Source organism: Synchiropus splendidus, chromosome 1 (assembly GCF_027744825.2).
Source record: "Synchiropus splendidus isolate RoL2022-P1 chromosome 1, RoL_Sspl_1.0, whole genome shotgun sequence".
Classification (NCBI taxonomy): Eukaryota; Metazoa; Chordata; class Actinopteri; order Syngnathiformes; family Callionymidae; genus Synchiropus; species Synchiropus splendidus.
The window spans coordinates 3,046,994-3,059,936 of NC_071334.1; the positions used below are offsets into that span (position 1 = coordinate 3,046,994).

Here is a 12,943-nt window from a genome sequence, read left to right on the forward strand (position 1 = left end):
TGTGAGTAAACATGAGTCCCTGGAGTCCGACAGTGGCAGGACGTCTGGACAACTCACGGGTGTCATGACGTAACTTGGTGAATCAAAAATGAACGTGGGTGATCCGACGGTGGTGAAGCGAGCAAGCGAGTCGGCCAAACAGCTGGGTTTGGAAGGGAAGTGAGTCCAAATGGTACAATGTTATGTCCTTCACTCAGGAGTCGCTCCGGTAGTTGTCATGAAACAGTGTCCTGGATTTCAGAGGCCACCAGATGGCGCTGTCTGCTGTCAAATGTTTGGACTTGAATACGCTGAAACCTCACATCATTTCTAAACCCAGAGCGCCATCTACTGGCCTTGGGAAATCAGGACACTGTTTCATCAGCCCTGCAATACCGTTTCATGACGCCTCATCTCCCCATCACGAGTTGACACCCTAAAAATACAGTTTCTCCTCTGGAATCGTGGTGATCGTACGAGTCTCAGCCGATCAGATGAGAAGTGCGGTGCTGCCTTTCGACACGGAAAAGCCGGTTCTGGCTGAGGCACCTCAATGGTTGGACTCCGCAGTTCAGAGAGAGAAAACACCGGTCTCTCTGTCGACCTGGAAACTGGGGAGTGTGGGGCTGTTGGCTTCCATTGCTGCTCACCGCTGCGATCTGCCCCCGCTAGAAAAACAATGGAAGGATGGATGGACAGATGGATGGAAAGGTAAATTGTACATCTGTTCCTTTTCTCTATCTATAAGTCTCAAGGCCTGAACATGACACCAGACTTGTAGGACTCATTTTATAAAAAGGTTTACTGAGAAAATAAATCAAAATCTACGAAAACACCAAACACAGCACTGTTTGTTTTGTTTTCAAAACACAGTTTTCAGCAAACACCACTTAATATTTGTATGAAGACGACAAAGGTCAGAGCGCAGGTGGAGAAACCACTCGGTTGCTGCCAAAGCAGCTCAGGAACAGGAAGGTTTAAAGGCACTGCGACGCTCTCAACAGGTTCGTCTCTCAATATACAGTTATATATATGTGTACAGAGGCAGTGGCACTAGACAACATCCAGACGTGAGGAGTCCAGATGGTCCCAAAATAGCAAAGTCATTTTATAATCCAGTACAACGTTACATTCAGAAAAACCAGTCACATTAATGACTGATGCACAAAATGAACACGTCAAACAAGACACTTAATAAAAGTGGTAAATGTCACAATATTATATTATATTAAATCATTTTATTTTTAGCTCATCCAACGAATGTACAAGTTAACTACTTTAAATGAATGGAGTTTGAATTGTAAATAGAGCCGCAGAAAAGATTTTCTAATATTATTGTTACATATACAAATAACAAACTTTTTGTCTTCGATGTAAAATATTACATAACTTTTTAAAAATGTATTTTTGTAAGCCAAAAAAAATAGTTTAGATAATAAAAATTTAAAAATACAAATGAAATAAACTATGAAAGTAAATTAAAGTGTAAAAGAAACAAGATCACAAATACATTTTTTTTAATTGTAATATATTCGACCAAAACAAATTAGAGGATGTAAATAGGAAAATTAAATGGAAAATATGTGGAATTTTTTTGACCATGCTGCGAGGATAAATGAAGAAACTTAACTTTTTTTTTCCGTAAAACAATACTTGAAAATTTGAATTTAATAAAATAAATATAAACGTTTTATTTAATTTAATGTGTTCAAATACGACTGCACATAAAATGATATTACTTTTCCACTCTAATGCTCCTTATTATAAATATGTCTGTCTATATATACATTTATAAAATGTTTATCATCTGCTTCACGGTGAAAGTCACATCTGTCATATTTACACAGCAAGTGATTCGGAGGAGAAAGACAGAGGTTTTACAGTCGAGTGCTCCAGTTTGGTGCTCGTGCACTGTGCAACACATCGGAGGAGGATCTCCAGGGACATCAGCCGCTCGGAGAAGAAAGGCACCAGCTCCAGCTCGGCGTCAGGACAACCAAGTACATGAGTCAGTGGCCCCCAGCACCAGGACCCGCCATGGACCTCAGCCACCTGGTGGGGGCGCCATTTTCTTCTTATAGTGTCAAATAATCAAAACGGTGTAAAATGTGTTGCTGCCTAGTTTGTCTCGGATTGAAATAAAAATAATAATCGCACTCACCACTTGGGGGCGCCGTTGTCTCTCTTCAGATTTGTTAAATATCTGGCATTAATATTTGCTAAATATAGATAGATTGATTTGAACATTTGCGGTGTTTAATACAGCTGTTCTTGAACAAAGATCAGGAACAAACCTATTATTATTATTATTGTATCGACTATAGTTCTGTTTAAGCGCAGTGATTGCCCTTCACCACTTGGAGTCGCTGTTTTCCCCGTTATGTTTCCATTCAAATACTTCACTATGAGGATGTTTGTGCAGCAATTTTCTCCATATTAAATTACGTTTTGAGTTACGATCTTGTTCGGACTAGACCACTTTTATTTATCTTTCCTGTGGGAAACTGAGTAAAAATATCGATATAAATTCAATTAATTCGGTTGGCTAAAATATTAGCTTTAAATGTACTTGAGTATCTGAAATCCCTGGATGTTGTGGGGCTGACGTGGCTGACACGTCTCTGCAACATCGCGTGGCAGTCGAGGACAGTGCCTCTGGATTGGCAGACCGGGGTGGTGGTCCCCCTGTTTAAGAAGGGGGACCGGAGGGTGTGTTCCAACTATAGGGGGATCACACTCCTCAGCCTCCCTGGAAAGGTCTATTCCAGGGTACTAGAGAGGAGACTTCGGCCAATAGTCGAACCTCAGATCCAGGAGGAACAGTGTGGTTTTCGTCCCGGTCGTGGAACACTGGACCAGCTCTATACCCTCCATCGGGTGCTCGAGGGTTCATGGGCGTTTTCCCAACCAGTCCACATGTGCTTTGTGGATTTAGAGAAGGCGTTCGACCGTGTCCCTCGCGATGTCCTGTGGGGGGTGCTCCGGGAATATGTGGTGCGGGGCCCTCGACTAGGGGCTGTCCGCTCCCTGTATGACCGGAGCAGGAGCATGGTTCGCATTGCCGGCAGGAAATCAGACCTGTTCCCGGTGAATGTTGGCCTCCGCCAGGGCTGCCCTTTGTCACCGGTTCTGATTTTATGTACAGAATTTCTAGGGGTCGGAGGGGATCCGGTTCGGGAACCACAGAAACTCATCTCTGATATTTGCAACGTTCTGCTGGCCTCATCGGACCGGGACCTTCAACATGCGCTGGGGCGGTTTGCAGCCGAGTGTGAAGCGGCCGGGATGAGGATCAGCACCTCCAAGTCTGAGGCCATGGTTTTCGACCGGAATAAGGTGGTTTGCTCTCTCCGGGTCGGTGGAGAGTTCTTGCCCCAAGTGGTGGAGTTTAAGTATCACGGCGTCTTGTCAGTGAGGGAAAAGGGGAGCGTGAGATTGATAGACGGGTTGGTGCAGCGGCAGCAGTGATGCGGTCGCTGTATCGGACCGTCGTGGTGAAGAGGGAGCTGAGTCACAAGACGAAGCTCTGGATTTACCGACCGATCTACGTTCCCCCCCTCACCTATGGTCACCAGCTTTGGGTCATGACCGAAAGGATGAGATCGTGGATACAAGCGGCTGAGATGAGTTTCCTCCGCAGGGTGGCTGGGCGCACCCTTAGAGATAGGGTGAGGAGTTCGGTCATCCGGGAGGAGCTCGGGGTGGAGCCGCTGCTCCTCCACATCCAGAGGAACCAGCTGAGGTGGCTCGGGCATCTGATCCGGATGCCCCCTGGACGCCTCCCTGGGGAGGTGTTCCGGGCATGTCCTACCGGGAGGAGACCCCGGGGAAGACCCAGGACTCACTGGAGAGATGATGTCTCCGCTCTGGCCTGGGAACGCCTCGGGATCCCCCGGGAGGAGCTGGAGGAGGTTTGTGCGGATCGGGAAGTTTGGGCTTCCCTGCTCCGAATGCTGCCTCCGCGACCCAACCCCAGATAAGTGGCAGAAGAAGGTGATTTTGGATATTTTCTGGTTTCTGATGAAACTGCACCTCTTTTGGAAGATAAAAAAAACGTAAAAACCGAAGAATAAAAGCTTGCAATCTTGAGAATGAGTTTTTTGAAGCAGCAATGAGTCACGGAACTGATCGATCTGAGTTGCAGTGGTACCAAGATGGCGGCTTTCCGGGTGACGAAACCTCCAGGTGATGTCATCAGACAGGGGAGACGCTGTTGCTGGGTGTGAGGGGAGTCTGCGTCTCGGCTGCCGTGGGGTCTTTGGGACTGGACTTGTCCAGGACGGAGATTTGTGTGATGGTGCTGCTCTCCGTGAACAAGGTTCTCCGTCGTAGACTGTAGCTCAGGTAACTCTGAGTCTGCCACTTCCAGAACCTTTTCTTGAACTCTGCCTGCACCTGAACACACACATAGATGCAGGTTTGTCACACCATCTTTGTGGGGAGCTTTCATCGACGTCACCCTTTCCCCAGCCTCTCAATCTAAACCTAACCATCCAAAACACATGGCTCACCTGAACCAGGACTCTGAACCAAACTGAAACCCAGTTAGAATCAGCCAAGTTTTAACCATCAAAATGATAATAATAATAATAAATAATAATTAAATAAAAATTTAAAAATATAATACATTAAAAATAAGAAAAAAAGAATGTTTTAGAATACCTTGTTATTAATCAGTGCAGAAACTAAAATGAACTAAAGTAAGTCCAAATCAATACCAAAAAACATGTCAACTGTAAATTCTGAATTTTCCAACTGGCGCATGTATGAAAAAATATATTTTACAATTCTGCTCATTTCAGATGGTATTTCTGACATTGTAGAAAACAGGGTGTCATGTCTTCCCCTTGGAAAAGCAACATGAAACATTTGTTGTTCCTGAAAAGTAAATGGAGTCTGGATCCACTCACCTCTCCATTGAGGAAGCAATAGAGCAGTGCGACCACGAACCCCTTGGAGGAGACAAGTTCTTACTGCGGGTTGGACATCGGTGCAGGTCAGTGCTTTACCTGAAAGGATCCCAAACCCAGCTCGATGAATATTCGCGCCTCTGCTCCCGTGTTTTCAGGCAGGAAGGCGAAAACCATGTAGTGCATCCCGAACAGAGGGATGAGAAGAAGCGTGGACTTGGCCAGTCTCCTGCAAAGATGGGAAATCAGTCGTCTGTCGCGTGGACCGTGGTGAACCAGGAAGTCGAATGAAATAAAAGGTTGTTCTCACTTGAAGTGGCTGGTGTCATTTCCGCCGACGCCTGGAGATCGGAGTTTCTGCACCAGAATTCGGATCACGTTGATGAAGATGATGAAGTTCACCTGAACAAGAGGGATGGAATGAAAACATGGACACCGGCTCCAGTTAGCACAGGGCTTCAGTTAGGCTCTGCTGGGATGCTTTGATGGTGTCTACCGACCCCAGGGAGAACTTCCATGAACTGGAGGGAATATAGCCCCTCCGGCCAGAGGTGGACCTCATGGGATCTGATTTGATTCACTTATCTTTGCTCTACGTTGGAGCAGCTGCGTCCAAGAGGAGACACACGGTCGATATTCATGCGCCACTCCACAGAGAGATTGAGCTTCACGCTTGCTGCCGATGGGACCCGCTGATCTGATTGTCCACCTGCTGACCGGAGCGTAAGTGGACGTGAACTCACCAGCAAGGATGCAGTTATTGGACCTTTGATGATCCACCAGATGAAGGAGACGTCAGTGTCGTCCCAGCAACTGAGCAGCAGAACCAACAAGAGGAGAAGGCAAAGGTTGCTGAGTCAATTCATTTTTCGTTTTCATGATCAGCGGAAAAGTTTTACGTTTGCGTCAAATGTGGGTCGCCCACGCACGGCTCATGTGCCGTGGAAATCGCTCTCGTTCTTGAGAGCTTTCATCTGAAGATAGAGGTCTATAGCAAAGCGAAAGCAAATGTAATTTTTTTGGGCAAAAAAAGTGACATATGAGCTGGATGACCATGTGGCCGCGGAAGCTAGCTACATTGGAGCTGGGGCCATTTTTAAGTGTGGTTTTGCACCGGTTTTGGACAGAGTGAAAAGGAAATACAGGTGTTCCAAGGACAGATTCTGCTGCTGAAACCTCATCATCTTGACCATCACTCCCACTAGAGTGCTCTTGAGCCTTCAGTTGCCTTCAGTGGCTCTTCGGACGTCAAAAGAACTTCACGATCAACACGACTGACATGACTCAGTTCCACGTTTGACTTTGTCATTCCCTAAACTAAAGGTATGACATGTGTTTCACCTATTGTTCATTGTTGATGGTGGTGAAGTCACGGACCGGGGCCACTTTATTGGTGGTGTCGATTCTATACACTCTCAAAAAGGCTTTGAGAGTCTCTCAGAGTTGGTCACATTTGAAAGGAAGGAGATAATGATGGTACAAAACTAGTGAGTCTCACCCTCTGTCGTCGTAGAAGCTCCTGGTGAGGATCCAGGCTGTGATGATGGTCGTGGGCAAACCTGCGGTGCGCACAGTCATGGTCACCACGGACACACAGATGAACGTGATGATCAACACTGACCCCAGCCGATGAGGATGTACCACCAGAAGTACTTCTTCTGAAAGACAAAGGTGAGCGCCAGCAGGGTCTGCAGGTACATTCCCTCCACCAGCAGCCAGAAGTAGTTGGCCAAGATGCTGAACTGGAAGAAGACCACCGCCGCCTTACAGGAGGTCTGTAGGGGGAAGGTCTTCATCATCATCATCATCATCATCATCTTCAGGAGTAAGGGCTGCATTAGGGCTTGAGGTGAAGGTTTAAGTTGAGACTACGGCTGCCTCGGGGGAGCAAGCATTATGGCTTGGGAAAGGGGGGGGGTAGAGGTTAAGGCTTGGGTCATGAGTTCAGCAAGGCTCAGGCAAAGGTGCGTCACTTTGTGTTGATGAACATAGCAGAAGAAGGAAGTGCTGAATCAAAGGTGCAAAGCCTTTTCAGAGCAAGAAAAACAATGGCTGTTCCTTGCTATATGTAACTCCTTATATGGCTGTCCTCCTTACTAAGGGTGGTGATGGGCAGATGAGGAATCACAGGACAGTGTTGCAGACTTGACGAAACAGTGTGAGTCAGAGTCCACTAGATGGCGCTTCTGGTTTAGAATTTATGTGATTTTTTTGTTGTACTAGTCTTTCAAGTCTAAATATTTTACAGCAGACAGTGCCATCTGGTGGCCTCTGAAAAGCAGGACACTATTTCATGAAACCTCATCCACCCTTCAGTAACTGATGGTACCTTCAGGAAGTCACCGAGACTGAAATGCACAGCCCAAATGAAAGGAGCCCCATCCCATGGCTTACTTCCGTCTTTCTTTTCCCGCGGAAGAAGGTGGAGCCTGTGCTTCAGTTCAAAGCCTAATGTGGGAACCTGAACATAGACTTCCGCTTCAGAATGGGATGCAAAAGTCCACTTTCCCAATTATATTACGCCATGGGAGTGAGGATGGGTTGCTAAAGTGCAGGCTCGGGCGTAGGTGTAGGGCAACTGGCCTTATGGTTGGGGTTGAGTGGGCTAAGAGCTAAATGGGTTCATGGTTGGTAAGTTGGGATAAAAGTTGGCGTTGGGATCAGTGAGTGGTTGACTAGGGTTAACCCTTTGTCTGGTCTATGGCTAGGATCGGTTTGGGTTAGTTAGTTAGTTTGTTCCTACGGATTGAGGACAACCCATGTTCCATTCCCAGGAGCTTGGCCATGGCTAGGGTTCGCAATAGTTTATAGGTTTAGGGCTGGGGTTTTCAACTTGCTCCTCAAAGAGTCTTGGCGGTGTAGGTGTCTGAAGACTGAAGACAACTGATGGTCATTCTGGTGCTTAAGGATTTGCTTGGGTCACGGCAAAAGAGTCTACCGTAGACATGAAGCAGTGGTCCAGGTTTTCGTCGGCGAAAAGGATCCCATCTTTGATGAAGACAGCGCTGGCTCTCAGGATAAAGGAGAAGAAGAGGTTCATGTGTATGTAGTTCCGGGTGCAATGGAACTTCCTGCGAGGCACAGAGAACACCGGCTGAGAAAACTGTTTTGGGATGATGAAAGGTGTCAATAAAAGGTGGTCTGAGTAACATGGTGACACTCCTCACAGCTCAGTGAAGCATGCGGAGAGTAGACAACCGCTGCATCCTCCGCACTTACTGTAGAGAACTGCAGTTGTTTGACCAAAAACTGCAGTCGTAGCGGAGCTACGGTGTGAGCACAGAAGGATAACAATCTGGACGAAAATGGAGACGAGAGTCGAAGGCAACTTGGGAGAGTGGGAGGATGTATGTTGGGAACTCGGCGTAACATATTGTTACGCATGAAGCTATGCAGTGTGAGCTTCAAAACAGCCCGTGACGGCAACTCGCGACTTGCTATTCTGCTTCAATGTAAACTATTGAATGTCAAATCTGGTATTTCCCAGATAAAAACCTGTAGCTCCACCCACTTCTGGCTCTGTAACCGCAGCACTGAAACACAAGGCTGCGATGGCTCAGCTGCGTGCGGCTGGGTAGCGGGAGGGAAGGTCTACCTGAAGGCCGTGAAGACAAAGATGGCAGAGATGAGCGAGATAAGGGAGGTGGCGTATCCCGCCGTGTAGACCTGCTTGAAGTTGGAGAAGTAGGTCGTCTGCAGGAAACAAGAGTGGAAACAACGGGAGCTAGATCACAAACTTGCCTTGATCCACACTCCAGGATTTACCCTCCACCTGGTCGCCATCAACTGAGTCTATATTCCAAAGAGTAAAATCCGGCCTTTCATTTGAAAAATGAAGTTGTGAGAGCAAGACTGAATCAGTCTGTAATTTATATATTTTATAATGATTACATGCAACAACAATTTCTAAGACACTTGCGTCTGTCCGTCACATGACGCTCCAGCACACACCTCTGGTTCCAGCTCCTCGTCGTCCAGGAACTCACACGCTTCTGTGTAAGACGGGTAAATGCTGGACCAGCCCGCTGAGCTGCAGTTCCTGTAGATGAAGCCTGAAAACACAAAGCTTTGAATGAAGCAGGGTATGAGACGATGAAACGAGAGAAACCATGGCAGTCAAACCGTCACGACGCAGGAAGAGAGTCGTACTGGAACGAGAGTCGAGAGACAATGCAGTGTAAAATCATAAAACTGATGTAAAACAGAAAGTGGAGCTTTAAAATCGGCGCCATGGTGAATTTAGAGTTTAATATTCCATCGTTTAAGTGATGCGCTTCAGCTCGAGAAACGCAGACAACTGCGACTCTTCTTCTTCATGTGTTGCACTTAACTTTCAGTTCATGATGCTTCAGTAAGTACTGTGCGAGATAACTGCCAATGAAAACAGAATCAGGCCTTTGATCGTAAAAACTTGTTTGTCTGTTTTTTACTTTGATTCATGTGGAGCTGAATATCTGATAAAGGACACAACCCACATTTTCTAATTCCAATCGAAGCGGAAAAGTTTTACGTTTGCGTCAAATGTGGGTTGCCCACGCACGGCTCATGTGCCGCGGAAATCGCTCTCGTTCTTGAGAGGTTTCATCTGAAGATAAAGGTCTATAGCAAAGCGAAAGCAAATGTAATTTTTTTGAGCAAAAAAGTGACATATGAGCTGGATGACCATGTGGCCGCGGAAGCTAGCTCGCTACATTGGAGCTGGGGCCATTTTTAAGTGTGGTTTTGCACCGGTTTTGGACAGAGTGAAAAGGAAATGCAAGTGTTCCCAGGACAGATTCTGCTGCTGAAACCTCATCATCTTGACCATCACTCCCACTATTTTGCTCATCAGTTGCCCTCTGTGGCTCTTTGGACGTCAAAAGAACTTCACGATCAAGACGACTGACATGACTCAGTTCCACGTTTGACTTTGTCATTCCCTAAACTAAAGGTATGGCATGTGTTTCACCTATTGTTCATTGTTGATGGTGGTGAAGTCACGGACCGGGGCCACGTTATTGGTGGCATGAGCCACGTCCAAAATTAGAGAAGTCAAATAAATGGCGCAGACATTTCTATCTACGCCGCCTGATATTTCCAGGAGGATCAGGGTAAATTGTATGAATCAAAAAAATGCATGCACAAGAGACATACGCCGGACGCATATGCACAGGGATGAGCTTTAACCGCTATACTGAGTCATGTGACCAGCTGTTCAGGTGAAGCCTCACAGCCTGACGTGTTGGTAGCATGTGGCTCTGTTCAGCAACACAGTAAAACCATGGGGCTCGTAGCCTCTGTCTGGTTGGCCGCCCCCGGTCTCGCGTGCTTTTTTGCGCAAACCGATTTGTACGTTATCTTGCCAGAATAAAAAGAGAGCAAATTTGCCATTTGAACTTGATGTTAACAGATGTGGTGGCATCAAGGCAGTTTTAGTCCCTTGTAGAGCAGGAACAGAAAATAGAGTGACAACGTTCGACTGGCCGATGTTTTTATTTCTGCAGCCCATAATAAAGATCCTGCAGGACGAAAGTGTTTCAAGGTTCCGAGCTGAAAAAAATGATGGTCAATCGGTGCCTCTCCTGAGTGACTGCTGCACCACAATGATGTTGAATAAAGCCACTTCAAATAAGTGACTTCCAACTTATTGTCCACCATAATATTGCGTTATTTTTTCTTTATCCCAGACGTGAAATGAATAGGCTTTTTTTCCGTCAGCAGGTGCTATCTATTCACAGCTGTATTTTTTCCGAGTCAACTTCTGTGAGGCCACACTACGGCGCAGGTTGTGGGTTCGATGCCCGGGTCTAACCACCTTTCTGCACAGATGTTCTCCAGGTGGGTTTTCTCCAGTTTCCTCGCACAGACCAAAGACATGGATTGGCTCCCTACAATGTAGCTTTTCAATGTTCACAATGCATGTATTCTCAGAGGAATTGACTTTTGTAATGTGGAAGACGTTGCATTTAAAGAATTCATGTCCAATGTTGTTACTGCCTGCTATTGAGGTCTACTTTGGAGGGCTACTTTGGGCTTCGGTCGAGAGATGCATGGAGGATCCGGTGTAGAGGAATGAGGTCGGCCATCTTGTCTGCAACTGCAACTTAATATACAGCCTGGATGCGGTACAGATTCAGAATATGACTCCAGATCCCCACGTGACAGAGCACGCTTGATTCCGATGCAGAGCTGAAAACTTCTGAACGCATCCAGCTGATATCTGGGGAGCTAGCGCCGCCACTACTCCATAACTCTGCCACGACAACTCCTCACGCTTTCAACAACTGACCTCAACAAGTGCTTAACAACCAGAATTGGAGCCAATACAATTCCTATTGACTTTGACTACTTCTTCATCCTCCTTCTCATCAGAGCCACTTTGACTCCACATTTTGGTGGCCTTGGTGAGACGACAGGGTGAGGTGCAGGGTGAGTCATGTGTCTGCAGGAGACTCAATCTGACACGTCTCAACTTCTGAGTCACAGCAGCCGAAATCTGACTTCCACGGAGTTTGAGCGGTGGGTGGATTACGGCCCGCGCCGCCTGCGGGAAGCGGTGGGTGAGCGAGGTCTGCGGTTCGAGGCCCCCGGGGAGCCCGGCCGCTAACAAGCAGCAAGCATCGCTCCGCGCGCTCGCGGCGCCGACTCTGTGACTCTTTGATTTTCCAATTCATTACTGATTCTGCAGCAGCAGGTCCCCAAGGACCCGTCGGATCTCTGCCAGAACTTGGGTGCGGGGGTGGACGTCCAGAGCCCAGGTACTGCTCAGGTCGTCAATAGCAACAGCAGCTTCACCACTTCAGCTCTCGGTTTCTCCAGGTCTCCATTGTTGGATCTTGAGAGCGACTCATCTACCGACTCATCTCTCTTGAGGGAATATTTTCAGATGATTTTCACCATAAAAATATTGGAAAATAAAGATTATATTTTGGAATTGATTGATTTATTTTCCAATATTTTCATGGTGATACATATAATTTAATACATAATATTTTCCATGATGCAACCTACACCTACTTCGATTAATAAACCCTTTTATATCAAGATGGTTTTATTAATAAAGCATGTCTAATCTGAAATAATTCTTCCCTTCCATGAGTCTGAAATCACCAGATGCTTCAGCTTCATCACGTGACTTCACCGTGGGTGTCCATCTACACAACTCAACCCTCAGCAAGCCTTTCTGCCAGGTACCTCTGTGATGGAAGTCCGGCGAGGAGGAGGGAGGTCGGAGGGCGGCAGCCGCCTCCCGCGCGCTACGACGCGTTCACGCTTTCTTTCCCTTTTTGGTTTGTCTTTCATGCGAGAGAGGATCGGCTCTGCAGCAGCTCCCACACTCAGGCAGACCCCGAGCCTCCACTCACGAGGTTGAATCTGATCAGCAACACGGCTCAGGTGGGAGATGAAGACAATCCAATCCCAGTCACGGCACACCGGTCCTCCGCTGAGATTTATTCCACAGATAAAGAAAGAACGACGGCTACAGTGTTCACATGTGACATCAATAACTGAGGCAGTCGATGCCCGTCCGTCCGACACTGGGACGACAGGAAATATAGTCTGTGTTGCTACGCATGCGCCGATGGTCAATCTGTCTTTTGACAACAACAACAAAGATTAGACGGAACCACCGAGAAAATACTGTCAAAAAGACTCATCTTCGGATCAAGTGTCATCTTCGGTCCGAATTGAGAACCATTCTGGGAGTTTTCACTTCCCCTGGTACGGTACACTCAACTGGAATTGTAACCAAAGTGAGTTATAGACCAAAATTTGTTTTCCTTTTGATTCTGGGAGACAAAGTAAACGTATCTGAGCGTCAACATACTAAACATAAATCTACAACTGAGCCTTGGCATCGTTTTTTCAGCCAAAGTAGCAGCGGTTCTGAAGAGAATCTTTCTGTGTGTGAACCCTCACAACAGCAGGGGAGAACGTGAGAGTGGAGTAAACAGTCAGAAGAGCTTGGCCTCTGGAGACGCGACCCTTCAGGTCCCCAGTCTTCATAAATCCCTCACCAACAACAACTGCAGACCAAATATAAACTGATCTCGGAGAGAGAGCGATGGAGCCTC

General features: G+C 46.8%; 1 protein-coding gene across 1 annotated transcript in view; it reads right to left on the minus strand.

Annotated features, from left to right (window-relative positions):
- Positions 1–1,626: 1,626 nt before the first annotated feature.
- LOC128746696 (pituitary adenylate cyclase-activating polypeptide type I receptor-like) overlaps positions 1,627–12,943 on the minus strand; it is a 23,392-nt gene continuing 12,075 nt past the window's right edge. The window contains exons 4-13 of the mRNA XM_053844308.1: positions 8,841–8,941; positions 8,485–8,582; positions 7,828–7,960; positions 6,511–6,664; positions 6,388–6,448; positions 5,633–5,702; positions 5,200–5,291; positions 4,989–5,118; positions 4,890–4,931; positions 1,627–4,374 (exon numbers count right to left, since the gene is read on the minus strand). Coding sequence (XP_053700283.1) covers positions 4,174–4,374; positions 4,890–4,931; positions 4,989–5,118; positions 5,200–5,291; positions 5,633–5,702; positions 6,388–6,448; positions 6,511–6,664; positions 7,828–7,960; positions 8,485–8,582; positions 8,841–8,941 — 1,082 coding nt within the window. The 3' untranslated portion in view covers positions 1,627–4,173. The remainder of the gene's footprint in view (positions 4,375–4,889; positions 4,932–4,988; positions 5,119–5,199; positions 5,292–5,632; positions 5,703–6,387; positions 6,449–6,510; positions 6,665–7,827; positions 7,961–8,484; positions 8,583–8,840; positions 8,942–12,943) is intronic.